This window comes from Euprymna scolopes, chromosome 26 (assembly GCF_053919585.1).
Source record: "Euprymna scolopes isolate OS-2025 chromosome 26, ASM5391958v1, whole genome shotgun sequence".
NCBI classification, from domain to species: domain Eukaryota; kingdom Metazoa; phylum Mollusca; class Cephalopoda; order Sepiida; family Sepiolidae; genus Euprymna; species Euprymna scolopes.
In genome coordinates this window covers 59928153-59942868 of record NC_136507.1, presented here as the reverse complement: position 1 = coordinate 59942868, position 14716 = coordinate 59928153, and the positions used below count along the sequence as shown (strand labels likewise).

At 34.2% G+C, this 14716-nt stretch overlaps 1 protein-coding gene across 2 annotated transcripts in view; it reads left to right on the top strand.

The window, feature by feature from the left end:
* LOC145248099 (uncharacterized) overlaps positions 1-14716 on the top strand; it is a 94531-nt gene that overhangs the window by 74803 nt on the left and 5012 nt on the right. For both annotated transcript variants that reach the window (XM_080109889.1, XM_080109888.1), the window contains exons 2-6: positions 2747-3088; positions 5761-6111; positions 8556-8624; positions 9106-9177; positions 12345-12423. In XM_080109889.1, the coding sequence (XP_079966015.1) occupies positions 2747-3088; positions 5761-6111; positions 8556-8624; positions 9106-9177; positions 12345-12423 (913 nt within the window). The remainder of the gene's footprint in view (positions 1-2746; positions 3089-5760; positions 6112-8555; positions 8625-9105; positions 9178-12344; positions 12424-14716) is intronic.

The following is a 14716-nucleotide window of genomic DNA, read 5'->3' as shown; positions in this document are numbered from 1 at the left end:
TTGAGACAATTTTAATGTTTTGTTATTATCCAGAGTACCCCTTTTTGGGGGGGGGGGCTAGATTTTCCTCACATTAGAAACCGACCGGGTTATCTGTACTTTCACTTAACAAATTAATAAAAGAAAAACATATTGTAAAATTTGAATTTAACATGAAAATACTATTTTAAAAAATAGCACGATAACATAAGTGCCACTTTAGGTACTCCTTGGGCGTTGAGTTCCATTGCGACCAGCATAATTATTTGATGGTTGCTCCCTTAGCCCCCCCCCCCCTAGTCAAGGCTAATGCATGCGCACGTAACATTTTTTATTTACTGACGTTGGCTTAGTAACTAAACGATTTATTGATAATTTCGTAACCCTTAAACGCATACCGGAAGATTTAAATTGGTTCATTATTGTTGTAATGAAAAAAAAGTTTCATTCAACACAAAACCAAAAACACATATTAATGATAAATGATTTATTATTCTATTCATTGAAATTTACTAATTTTTAAATAAAAAAATTAAAAAAAAAGTTAATAAAAAAATATTTGCTTATGTGCGCATAAAAAACTTGTTTTTTTTAGATTAGGTCCACCTTATAATCACCCCAACCTCCTCATCTTAAGAACAGCTTCCGGAATAAACACCACTTTTGGAGGGGGGGGGGCTATTTTCAAAATTTAACTGATATTTGTTGTCAGCATACCCACCCGAAAATACTATTAAAAAAAGGAGGGGTTCAGTGCCCGTGGCAGAGAAGTAGATTTATTTATCAATGAAAGTTGCAGAGAAGTAAATTTATTTATCAATAAAAGTCGTCATGAAAAAAAGAAAATTGTGGAGGTGGACCTAAATGTAAATATTTACCCAAAAAATTATCCCGAAGTTTATTACAAAAACGTTTTGTTTTCGCACTATTCAACAATTTGTTCATCCGCGCATGTAAATTAAAAAATATTTGTAAAAGTGAGAAGTTATCAGTAAATGATTTAGTTTTTTTTTTTTTTATTATTTATTTAGTTTTTTTTTTTTGTTACATTAGGTCCACCTCCACAAATGTTACCCTCAACCTCTCCATGTTAACAACGGATTTCGGAATAAACACCATTTGGGGGGGGGAATATTTTTAAAAAAGAGTCGATAAAAGTCGTCATTTAAAAAGAAATTTAAAATCAAATGTTTGTAAAAGTGAGAAATTATTAATAAATGTTTAGTAACATTTTTCGGTGCTAATGAAGAGAGTGATCCGCGCTATTTTTTAAATCGTATTTCCACGTTTAATTAAAGTTTTATGATATGTTTTTTTATTCAATTGCAAGGTTAAAGTACAGAATAGGTACAAAACACCCTTCACATGTTAAGAATGGCTTTTAAAATAATAACGTTATCATTTCAGCATGGATCACTCTCTGCATGAGTACCCATTTTTCTTTTAATATTCATAAAAAGTAAAACTTTTTATTAAATAAATAAATAAATGTTTGTAAATGTGACAAATAATCGTTTAGTTACAGCAACGTCAGTAAATAAAATATGTTACGTGCGGGGTGGGGTGGGGGACTAGGGGAGCGACTATTATTTTTTTCTACTGGTCGCCATGGAACTCAAAGCCCAATGAGTACCAAGATGTAATATTTTTTTTGTCAAATAAATAAATTTCAAGCAATTTTTGCAATAAATAATAGATAGCAACTTCGTTAATTTTACGACTCACCCCAGCATATTATAAACACCCTAACTTCCCCAAGTTAAAACGGCTTTCGGAATGAACACCCCCAACCTCCCCATATTAAGAACGGCTTTCGAGGTTTATGAAAGGACTTCTTTTTTTTTTAACATGAGGAGGTTAGGGTGTTTATAATACGTTGAGGCATGTCGTAAAAATGAAACAGTTTAGAAAAAGTTAAAACAAACTTTTTTTATGTAAACAATGGCGTGAAAAGAAACTAAACAATTAAAACGTAATGTTTCATGAGTGAAAAGCCTTAACAAAAATAAAGGAATTTAAAATTAAAAAATTGGTAAGTACATAAATGAATTTAATTTTTTAAAATATGTTATTTGTGTGTGTGTGTGTGTGTGTGTGTGTGTGTGTGTGTGTGTGTGTGTGTGTGTGTGTGTGTGTGTGTGTGTGTGTGTGTGTGCTAATGCAGAAAGTGATCCGCGCTATTTTTTTAATCGTATTTCCACGTTTAATTAAAGTTTTATGATATGTTTTTATTCAATTGTAAGGTTAAAGTACAGAATAGGTACAAAACACCCTCCCTTCCCCATGTTAAGAATGGCTTTTTAAATAATAACGTTATTATTTCAGCACGGATCACTCTCTGCATGAGTAAGTTTTTTTTTTGTTTTGTTTTTTTATTTATCTGGTAATTCGAGAGTAGTTGAAACGGAAGTTACCAGAAATAAAACCGGGCAAGTCTCGCAGAAACGATTTCGAAAAATATTTATATTTTATTTAATATTTTAATAATTCGCGAGGTAAATTTGACATAAAAACATCCATCGACTCTAAAGATGGGTTGTCTGAAAATTTCAAATAAATTGGTAACGTAGAAATATGGTTTTATTCACTTTTAACGAACCAAATTTACATTTTTATATGTAGAGATTTTGAACTGACGAATCGAGATATTCAAGAGGCATAACGAACAATTAATAATGTAACTATGTTTTGCCTTTATTTTTTATTTCTGTTTTTATTTCTGTTTCTTTTTATTTATTTATTTATTTATTTTCATTTATTTTTTTAGTTATATTCTGCGATATTCCTGTGGTAAAGTTTGGCTGTTATTTCAGAAAAGATCTTATCAATATAGAATGCAACCCGGGCACGCGTTTCGCCTTTAAGGAAGTAACTTATGGGTTCCCTGTTGAAAACTGTACGGAAACTAACATGGACGTCACGTGTTCTCGAAATGCAACTGATTGTTTGATCAAAAACTTTTGGACCTTCATGCGCGACCATCAGACGCAGAAATGCTCGGGAAGAAACAAATGCGAGATCCAAACGACGTGGGATGTGAAAGACAGCAAATGTGAAAATGCAAGTCAAAATGCATGTTATCTTATCGTGGAAGGAAACTGCATCTATGGTAGGTCAATTTCATGCTGTTTGTTTTACCTTTTAACGGGAACCGGCTTAACTGCATATTTGGCAAAATTATAAAGAACCCTTTTGGGAGAAGCTAGAGCTCTCCATGTTTAAAAAAAAAACTTATGTCTAACCTTTCTTGTCCTTTTGGGAAGACAGGTAAAGTTGAAGAAAACATGTTATGAAAAACATGGCGTGTACAGCAATCCTTCGCTTGACTCAAACTAACAGTTTGTTGACAAAAAAGCGAAGGTCGCCGGATTGAAAAAAAGATTAGACCAATGTTGAGTGACAAAACTGGAAAAGAAAAGGGACAAGCTATTCTAGTAAAGAATATAACTTTATAACTTAAAATATTACAGCATTAAGAATTTCTTTTAATTCAATTTATGACATTATATTATCAATTCTTAATGCTGCAATATTTTAAGTTATAAAGTTATTATATTCTTTACTAGAATAGCTTTCCCTTTTTTTTCCAGTTTTAACAGCCAGTCCTTTACTTTTCCATGTTTAAGCTTAACCATATTACTTTTCCTGCTCGCATTGTTCTATTGTAATATAATATGCATGCAATCTCTCTCTCTCTCTCTCTCTCTCTCTCTCTCTCTCTCTCTCTCTCTCTCTCTCTCTCTCTCTCTCTCTCTCTCTCCTTTTCGTTCTGTCACGAGGTAATATTTGTTAGTTGAAGCCTTGGCGTCTTACGAGGCGGATCAAAAAAGTTGGATTCTCGATTTTGTCGAGAACAGGTTGCGTGCCTCAACTCTCTGAGTTAAAGGAAATGCTCTTAAATAAATTTATTATTTTTATAAGGAAATGTGTCTGCCGCTTATTTTATACAAGCGTTCAATTCCAGCAACAAACATCCTTGTCATTAATGACAAGAATTCAAAGATAAGACCCATCAATTAGACGTAACTGACGTCATATCAACCCCTCAATGTAAAGGATGTGCTTACCGTTTTATGGTGTTTAACATTCAGGGAGCTGGTTATCATATCCAGGACGTAACAGCTGTTTCATAGACGTCTCCACGGTGTGGGCAAATCAAATTGCTTTTCATGAAACAACAACCATGTTCACAAATAATCAGTTTTGTTTTCATTCCTCAGGTAATTCTATTGCCGAATTCTCTGGTGCTACCAGATCAGGTTGTATGAAGATATCAGCTTTCTGACCCAAACATTGATGTTATTGTTTTGTTTTGTTTTTGTTTTGTTTTGTTTTGTTTTTCATTTCCCTTTGCAAAACTCAATAATGTTCTGCAAATCCCAAAATAAAAACAACAACGGAGCAATCAAGTTAAATACCATGATAAATATTAGAAGAATATAAAGAACTTGAATGATGAGACCTCCCCCCCCCCAAAAAAAAAAATTAACGGATTCTACATTAAATAACCTGAAAGGGTCAATATATGATAAAAACAAAACAACCAAACTAAACACAATGAATAAATATTTAAAGATAAAAAGAACTTGAAACATAAAAACTGTTACCAAAATGACTGAACTCCAAAAAGAGATTGATATACCATAAAACAAAACAACCAAACTAAACGCCATTTAATAAACATTAAATAAATTGAAGTTATAAAGAACTTGAAGCAGAAAACCTTTTTTTTTCAAAACTTCTTAGATCCTGCATTCAAGAACCTGAAAAGTGTTTATATGCCATAAAACAAAACAACCAAACCAAACACTATAGATAAATATTTGAAAATATAAACAACTCTAAATATTTTCCCAAAATTATTGGATTTTGCATTAAATAACCCCAAAAGTGATGATATGCCATAAAACAAAACAACCGACTCTACTATCATAGAATTCAGTCATTGGGATCGAAGTATTTATAATTCCATTTCTTAATACCTTCCCACGATGTGATTTTTGTTTGCCTGATTCCCGACTACGCCAGCTATACAAAAGTACATTCAGTTGTGAGGCCGCAGTGTTGTAAACCAATTTCTTTCTGTGCGGCAAAAATGTGTTCATTTTAATGATTTTATTTCAGTTAATGCTTTTATTAATGGCAATAATGTGTCAATTTTAATGGTTTTATTTTCAATAATTAAATAAAATAAAAATGTGTTGATTTTAATGGTGTTTGTTTCAATAATAAACCACATAAAGTGTATTGATTTTAATGATTTTCATTTCTACAATAAAACCAAATAAAAATGTATTGATTTTAATGGTTTTTCAATAATAAAGTCAAATAAAAATGTATTGATTTTAATGGTTTTTATTTCAATAATAAAATCAAACAAAAACTTAATTTTAATGGTATTCATTTCAATAATAAAATTAACTCAAATGTATTGATTTTAATGATTTTTATTTCAATAAAAAAATAAATAAAAACTATTAATTTTAATGGTGTTCATTGTAAGAATAAAACCAAATAAAATATATTGATTTTAATTTTCATATATTTTTTTTACTTTAATTAATAATAAAAATGTGTTAATTTTTACCGTTTTTGTTTTTTGTTTTTTTTTCATTTAATAATAAAAATCTGTTGATTTTAATGGTATTAGTTTAATTACTATTACCGGCTTATAATGCATACGTTTAATTTACTGTTTGCATACGATATTTTAATCTTTTATGTTTGTTTCCTTGTTTTATTTCTTTGTTTATTTTGACTTCTTTCATTTGTTTATTTTAGAGGAAAAAACAATCGATTTTTGCGAGGAGAAAAAAATTGATGGAAGCAAAATCTACATTCACAATCCCGGTTTTCCTGCCATGGACAAAACTAGCAACGAATCTGAATGCGACTGCACGGTGGAGAGTGACGAAGCATTAAGGCTTGAAGCCCTCATCTTCACGTTGGATTTCCAGTTGACGAACTGTTCCTCGAGCCTCAGCGTTTACAATGAAAACAATAGCCTTATATTCCCGTGTGATTTGCGCATGTATCAACAGTCTCTCAATATCACCGACTCGCATCGCATTAACTTAAAATTGATAACGGATAAATCCTGGAATGCGTATCAAATATGGCTGAAAGTTAATTGTAAGTTAATGCAGTATTTTTGTCACATTTGGGCTAGTGCACCAGCCACTAGTCTTGGATAAGGTTCAAAGGAGTCACTTTTCTAATAGGTCCCACACTGTCTACCAAGCTCTAGTCCTTGTCCAATCGCCGTAATGTTGCATCATTGTGCTTCTTTTAAAAGTATTGAATGTGTTCCGAGGAACTTGCTGCTCTGTAAACGACCTAAATGCTCTCAGCTGACACACCAATCAGATTTCGGATTCTGGAAGTCTTTTAATAAAATACCACTTTTTAGATTCTGAAAGGCTGTTTATAAAATCTCACGCTTTAAATTTTGGAAGGCATTTTTATAAAATCGCATCCTTTAGATTCTGAAAAGCTTATTATAAAATTCCACATTTAGATTCTGAAAGGCTTATTATAAAATCCCACTCTTTAGATTCTCAAAGCCTTTTTTAAATCTCACACTTTGGATTCTGAAAGGCTTTTTATAAAAATACTATCCTTTAGATTCTGGAAGGCTAATTATAAAACCCCACCCTTTAGATTCTAGAACTGGAAGGCTATTTATAAAATACCGCCCTTTAAATCCTGAAAGGCTTTTTTTAATAAAATCCCACCTTTTAGATACTAAAAGGCTTTTTATAAAATACCACTTCTAGATTCCGGAAGGCATTTTTTTTTCATCCGACTTTTAGATTCTTGAAGGCTTTCTATTTTGATAGCTTCGTTCCTCAAACTGTTAACCCTTGAAATTCTCTTCCTTTTACCTGTTTCTTTGACTGTAGTTACATGCAGAAATTTAAATGTAATATGAACAAACATCAACTTCCCACTTACGATGTCCCTAACGATATAGCCCATAAATTACAATATCCCCTTGCATCTCAGTGGCAATGTGTCTGTTTTAGGTTGAATAAAAGTAGAAAAAAAAGGAATCGGCTTTTCTGGATTTAATGGGAAGAAATCTCGTTTGTTTTTATGAAAAAGAAACGAATGTACATATGAGTCAGTGTCATTGACTGATGCCTTCTTAATTTCATTTGGTGTCATTTTTTTTTTTTTTTCATTAGATATCAACGGCTCTTCTGCATCTTCATCGAAATAGGCCTTTTCTACGGCTTTTCCTAATTATTGTACAGGGCATAAATCTGGATGAAAACAGACAACAGATAGTTGGATCTTCATTTGTTATTGATGTGCCATATTGTTGGCAATAATAATAATAACGTACTGAGCTACAATCGTTTTTAAAGTCTACTTTAATGTTTTGTTTTTTTTCCTTTCCCTTTGTAAAACTCAATCAGATTGAAAAGGGGTTGGTATGATGTCAGCATGTTATCTTATCATAACTGCATCAATTTCATGCTGTTTGTTTTATCTTTTGACGGGAACCGGCTTTACTACATATGTGGCACAGTGATAAAGAACCATTTTGGGGGGGAGCTGAAGCTTAAAAAAAATAACTTACGTTTCTGTCATGTTATTTGAAGATATAAACAATAAATTAGTCTGGCTCAGAAAATATGATATTTAACTTTTAACTAATCAGAGAAAAATTGAATTAGCAAATGGAAATAATCTATATTTTTAATTGAAGAATATATTAAGATTTGTCTCCCTTGCGACTAAAATGTAATTTCTTCTTTCGCAAAAGTTTTTCAAAAATATGCAAGCAAATAAAATTAAAAAATAAAAATTGTATCTCAGGAGGAGGAAGAGTTAGGGGAAGAAGAAGCAGAAAAAGAAGAAGAAGAAGAAGAAGTGGTTTGGGTTACCTTGACTATCTGTTATGCAGTGGTAAATATATGAGATTTGAATATTGCACAAAGATAAAACAAACATAAGATTGCAACAACCCTGAGAACGTTCTCGGTTGAGCTCCAATCTTCGATTCCTTCTTATAAGACATTCGCAGCAAGAACTCCTCTTACTACCACAACTTAAAAAAATCTTTTCTTTCTTCCCCCATGTGCCTAGCATTAGGTAGAATTTCTATGAACATAGTTTCTTTGCAATGGTTTTCCATCTGTGGAACATATTCAATGCTTTCCTGCAGACTACAACATAGTCATCTTCAAACCTAATGTCAACAAATATTTGTCATAAACCGTTCCCATGGGTGATCCAACTTTGTTCATTAATCATTTTCAATCCTCTTATAGTATTATTCATCATATAACTGTCGATCTAATTAACCCTTACACTCGAATGGCTTTTGGTCTTAGTGATGAATCATTAGTAATGAGCTAAAAGAATCCCTGTATAGCAAAACTTAGAAAAGTGTTCACTTATCGTCAATAATTTGACTGTTCATTCTACGAATGGTGTCTTTGTTTTTTTTATTTACGTCCATTGTCTTTGCATTAATAACCTTCTTTCTTTTCCGGCAGTCGTACATTATCCCCAATCACACATGCACATAATTTCCCACCAGTAAGTTGCATTTCTCTTCATTCCAGCTGTCAATAACGAAAAGGTGACTGTGACATGCAAAAAGACAAAGGGAAATTATAAAACCTCACCAATAGGTAAGTGATATGATTTACACTAAGTATAGCAAACCTATAGTATGTATAACAATAATGGTGCGTGCATGGTTATAAGTATGGCACTCTATTGGGGCACAGGAACGTCGGGACCAATAACAAAAAAAATCTGCTGGAATGGTTATCAATCATAAGTCCTATTTTTTAAACCTGAAATGAGACAATAGCAACATGTTAAGATTAATTAAGCAATTAATAATTAAACAAGCTTAATTGCTTTTCATGGAACAGATACACGTTTTTTTTTAATCAGTTCGATGAAGACTTTTCTTGACATCAACTCTTGTTAGATTTTTTTTCCAAAATGTTCCTCTTTGATTTATTTGGGTTTTTTTTTTTTTTTTTTTTTTTTTCATGTAACAGCATGTCCAATGTCGCGACCTTGTAAATTACTTTATATTAATAAAAAAAAAAAAAAAAATAGTGTCTCAAAACGATTAAATCTTCTGTCTTTTTATTTCAGAGAGGAGCACCACTCCTTCAAAAGAAAACATTCTGATTGTTGAAAAGGAGAAAATAGAAGATTTAATGATCGGTAAGTCGAGTTAACTTAATTCAACCATGGACATCTATTTATTTATCGGTAATGTCTGTGCAGCTCTATAAAATGCTGCCTTGCTCAGTCAGTCTGTCATGCTTAAGTATGAAATAGTAATTTTATCATGAAGCACACAAATTTAATGAAACCAGTAGAAGGAGTAGGAGGCAGGGAAGAGGAAGTGGATTCCAGCATGAGAAGTCTATAGTGAAGCAGCTATCACACCATCTTCAATCACATCTCTGCTGAACTAGCATTGCTTGAATTCAATAAGAAGTCTAGAACAATTGGAAAAACGATATGCAGAGAAAAGTTGATGTTAAAGAGTTTTCCTTCTCCTAGATTAGTTGCACAACCGAAATTTAGTGTAGCCTATTATTTAATCCATAGGAAGATTGATTGAGTGATAGTTTTCCCAAGAGTATTTAAGATAGTGCTACAGTAGCACCCAACACAACTCGAACCTGATATGCTTAGCTCATAGTCTACACCTGTAGCCACTACACCATGTCATTTTCTCAGAGTTTTTTTTTTTTTTTTTTTTCAGTATTCTTATTTTGTTTTTGCTGGGGATGGGGCATCCTACTGGATGTCAGACATTTCAACTGAGCTTTTTAAGATTCTAAACATCCATTTAAGTGCAATTGTTTCTATCTCTCTTGCACTTGATTCACCGGGTATATTCGCCAGGTAGTTTGGGAAATTCTTTTTTCATGAGTCTGGTTGCTCCTATAATTACTGGAATGATGGGTATCTTTCAAAGATTCCAGTTTCTTTTCATGTCGTACATAAGACTTTGGTATTTTTTTATTTTCTCTCTACCAACTCTGTTTAAGCCAGCATCATTAGGAACAAAGACTTCTTCTCATAGGGTTGTTACTCTCTCCTTTTTTGGCTCATATCACTGTGTAAGGTTTAATAGCTTTGTTTTCTAAGTACATAGCTGTAGGAATCGTATAGCCATTGTGGATGGTGTACGACTTATTTTCAACTGTTTTTTTTTTCTGGTTTATGTTCCCAGGAATTGCTACTACATTCGATATTCAACTTTTTCCAGATGGTCCACTGGAGATATTTACAAGTGCTCCATTGTATCATATTGTATAGTAGCCGTCCCCTGGTAGAACCTTGTAGCTGGATGTCAGCTGACACACACTCCCTACTTCTGTGTGGCAGAATCTGCACTTGTTGTCATTGCTGAGACCATTCATCTCCTTAAAAGCATTGGTCATCAAATCTTGATTTTGAGCATCCGTTATCATTCTCTCCTGATCATAGTGAAGCGATCCTCTTTTCAGCTAGTATACAAAACCTTCCTTATCTACGTATTGCTGGGGTGGTTTATCTAGTAAATATTTGGCACGTTGTTGATTGGCTCAGTCTTCATATTTTCTACAGTGGAAGCTCTTGGTGTAATTTTGGTGACTCTTTTGAGCAATGTCTGTAGCAGCCTTAGTTTGTGATTCTGTCTCATTTGTAAGACAGTCTTGTCCAAAATGTTTTGCCAGTTTCGTGATGGAGGTTGTTCTCCTGGTTCTTGTTTCTTGATGTTGATGTACCATTTTGATGTTGATGTACCATCATGACGTTTGGATTTTGGGATCTTATCAGCTATTGCCCAGTGCTCACAATAGTTGCTCAATGTTAATGGGCAATTTCTGCGAGACCCATACTTCCTGCTTTTCTGTGCAGATACAGCCCAGCTTTCTGTATGGTTCTCTGTACAATATCAACTTTTTACCTGATTTACGAAGGGCATGCAATAAGTAATGCCCCTGACCCACTTCCAATTGTCTGAACTAGCTGATATCTTGCATGTGCAATGATTTCTATCTCTACGGGTTATGTGGCAAATTACAGCTCTGAACTAATTGTGGTTTCTGTTTTACAGGTGTTTGAACTGAGTCAGGTGTGAAATGGAGCCTGTTGAATGTTGGGCAGTGATCCAGTTTTTGTATTTGAAAGGACGCACACCACAGGAGACTTTTGATGAAATGAAAGAAAATTATGGTGATAATACCCCATCATATGACCTTGTAAAACGCAGACATCATGAATTCAAACATGGCCAGAAGTCTGTGGAAACAGCTCCCAGACCTGGTCGCCTCCTTCTGTCATTGATGAGGCATCTGTCCGTCAAGTTCAGGCTGCCATTTTGGAAGATCGGCACATTACTATTCGCCAAATAGCCCAAGTTGTCAAGATTAGTACAGGGTCTGTGGAAACTATCATTCATGACCATTTGCATATGCATAAGATGTCTGCCAGATGGATTCTCAGGTTGCTCACACCATTCCAGAAGCGAGAATGCGTCGAGTGCTCGAGGATGAATTTGGAGATGTGCCAAGAAGATGAGTCAAAGTTTTTCAAAAGACTGATTACACAGGATGAAACCTGGGTCCATCACTATGATCCAGAGACCAAAGCCCAGTCAATGTAGTGGAAGCACTTGGACTCACCACCTCCAAAGAAGGCAAAGGGTGCAGCCCTCTGCTGGTAAGGTTATGCTCACAGTCTTCTGGGACCAGGACGGAGTAGTGATGACAGATTTCCTGACAAAGGGTACCACAATTACAGGAGCCTATTATGCTTCGCTTTAGAGGAAATTAAGGGAATCTGTCAAAATCAAGAGGAGGGGCAAGATCAGCAAAGGTACTCTTTTCCTGCAGGACAACGCTCCGGTCCACAACTCATATGTCGCCAGATCAGAAGCACGGGCGTGTGGTTATGGAATCCTCCCCCATCCTTCCTACTCTCCTGACCTTGCACCCTCTAACTTTCACCTCTTCCAAGCCATGAAGTTGTTTTTGAAAGGAAAGCGTTTCCCAGATGATGCAGCCTTGATTTCTGAAGTCACGTCGTGGTTGGAGGACCCACCTGGGGTGTTCTACAAAAATGGTCTCCAGAAGTGCATCAAACGATGGGAGAAATGCATAACTCTGGGTGGTTCCTATGTAGAGAAAGACTAATAACTGTGCCAAGTTTTGTTGCCCTTGTAATGTTTAGTCTGTTCATTTTTGGTCAGTGAATAATGTCAAAGCTGTTAATTATCACATGCATGGCAAGTTGGTTAATGGCAGCTACAGTTGTTGTTTTTTTGTTTTTTTGTTTTTTTGTAGTATAATTTTCTTCTCTTGTAAAATGGTTTTATTCTTTTCTTTCAGGGGTGAAGATCGCTGCCGGAATTATTGGTGGTCTTATTCTGGTGGCTCTAATCATGGTAACTGTATTCACTTACAGAAGGTGAGTTTGTTCAGTCGAGTTCAAGTCATGTAATATCAATGGGCTAACCCTAACTTGTGCTCCATTTATAAATAAAATAAGTAAAATAGTGATGAAACAACCCATCCCTTCTACAAGCTACTCTCTGCCCAACCGATAATGTTTCCAATTCATCTGTACAGAATGATTCAACATCACCCAAAAAATATGCCAATCCCTTCTACAATCGAATCATACTTGGTACAAATAAACTTCAGTTTATGTATGATTTGAGGCATGAAAGTGTAGTATCTGTTCTGATATCTCACTTCATAATTTTGTCTTAAGTCAGTTTAAATTTTTTACTTTTGCCCCAATCCGGACTACCTTATTTTGGAGAGCTGGATTTCTCCACATTTAACATTAATTGGTACAATATTTTTATATCATTACATGATGCTTGAAATGATTAAAAATATTGTAAGATTCTACTTATAGACACCGGAAGCCACATTCTGCTAGCAACCAATTAGAAACTAGAATTGTCCCATAAAAATATTGTATTTTTTAGCATTCCCACACATAAGTTTTTCGTGTCCATATGAGAAAGATCTTTTACTTTTTGTCTGCAAAATTTTAAAGTCCGAGACTTACACTAAACAGCTACCACCAAAAACTATTTATCTCCAGGAGTTGTACAGAATAGCTACCCATTGGACATTCTTCTGAAATTAAGCCTAATTTTTAATTGAAGACTAATTTTGTGTTTAGCTCTGCCCTCGTGGAAAAGTAAGTAAATAGCGACTTGTCCACCATGTTGTAGTCATGAGCGTCCAACAGTTTTACAATAAGCACACGTGGATATCAGTTTTATAATAAGCACACGTGGATATGACAAAATTGTCAATAACTCTCTTGGCACTGTCCTGAATTATGATGGCATTTTTTTTTTCGTTCAGGAATAGTCTGGGTGATTGTTTTAATAGAGAATATCTTTGATATTATCCTACAGATAAAAATTGGGAGACGGAGAGGGTAAGGTTCAGTGAATGTGAATCACACCTTCTACTTGGAATCTGGAAAATTGCTCCATCTTATTGAAATCACTATCATCCCTCGTACCACCTCTCTGTTTAGCTGTAGTAACAATTAGTATTGATTAATACAGAGGTGCACGTTTGGATTATATGCTCGAATGGTGATAGACCAAAACCTATTGAATAGAGGGGTTTTGGTCACATCCTTGAAAACATTATTTCATAAGATTTTGTGGGGGGAAAAATTTTTAAAACACCAAATCTGATATATAAACGGCTGTCTGCCTGTTGGTCTGTCTGTCTATCGGTCTGTCTCCATATTTTCAAACTCTATCTTCTCCAAAACTAAAAGTCGCAGAGCGGCACTAGGGGCCTCAAATGATGGGTTTTTTACAGGCCGATCCCCAAAGTGTATAAACATTTTGACCCTTCCCCTTAACTTCAAAATTCACCAAAATTCAGGAAATCAACAAATTTTAATGCAATTTTCAGTATTTTAACGATCAAGGAATATAATAGACCCATCATTTTTTTTAAATATTACTTAGAATTATTATTTTATGTAAACAAAATACTTTGACTAAAGGTTAGCTTTTTAAATTCACCCCCCCCAAGCAAAACTCAATCATGTTCTCTTCCAGCTAAAATAATTTCCACGCTCTGTACTAAGGCTAGAGAATAAATAGCATTAGGCCAAATAAATGTTCCGAATTTAGCACAAACATGGATTTATTTTTCTACCGTAGAAGTGAGGAGAACTTTATTTAAGTAAGATACTTAATATCTACAATTACCCTATGCTCGCTTGTATTAATAAAGAGGCCTCGTTTATATCTCTACCAAACCACTGAATATAGCGTTTAATTAACTGTTACTATAATTGTAACTGAAATCTATAATGATATTAGCTGAGGGATAGGACTTATTTCTGAATAGATACGTTGTCTTATCCCCAACCCAACCTTAATGACTGCCTAAAAATATGAATTCCTTATCACGACGAAATAATTGTTTCTCTTTACCTCCAAGACGACTGCCTATGTCTAACCTGCATGCAAAATAGGGGAAATGAAGGTAGATTTTATTCTTTTCTCCCAAACTAAAACAATACTGTAAACTCTAAATCCAAATGAAACTTTACTGTATTCTGTAAGTAAATAACCCTGACCCTTGAAAGCTAACAATCTTCCCCCCCCCTCTAGCTGCCACTAAAACCCTACATTATACATACGCCTTAGTAGTGGAATCCTTAACCTCAAGTTCCTAACTTTCACATACTAACCGCCTAACAGTCTTCA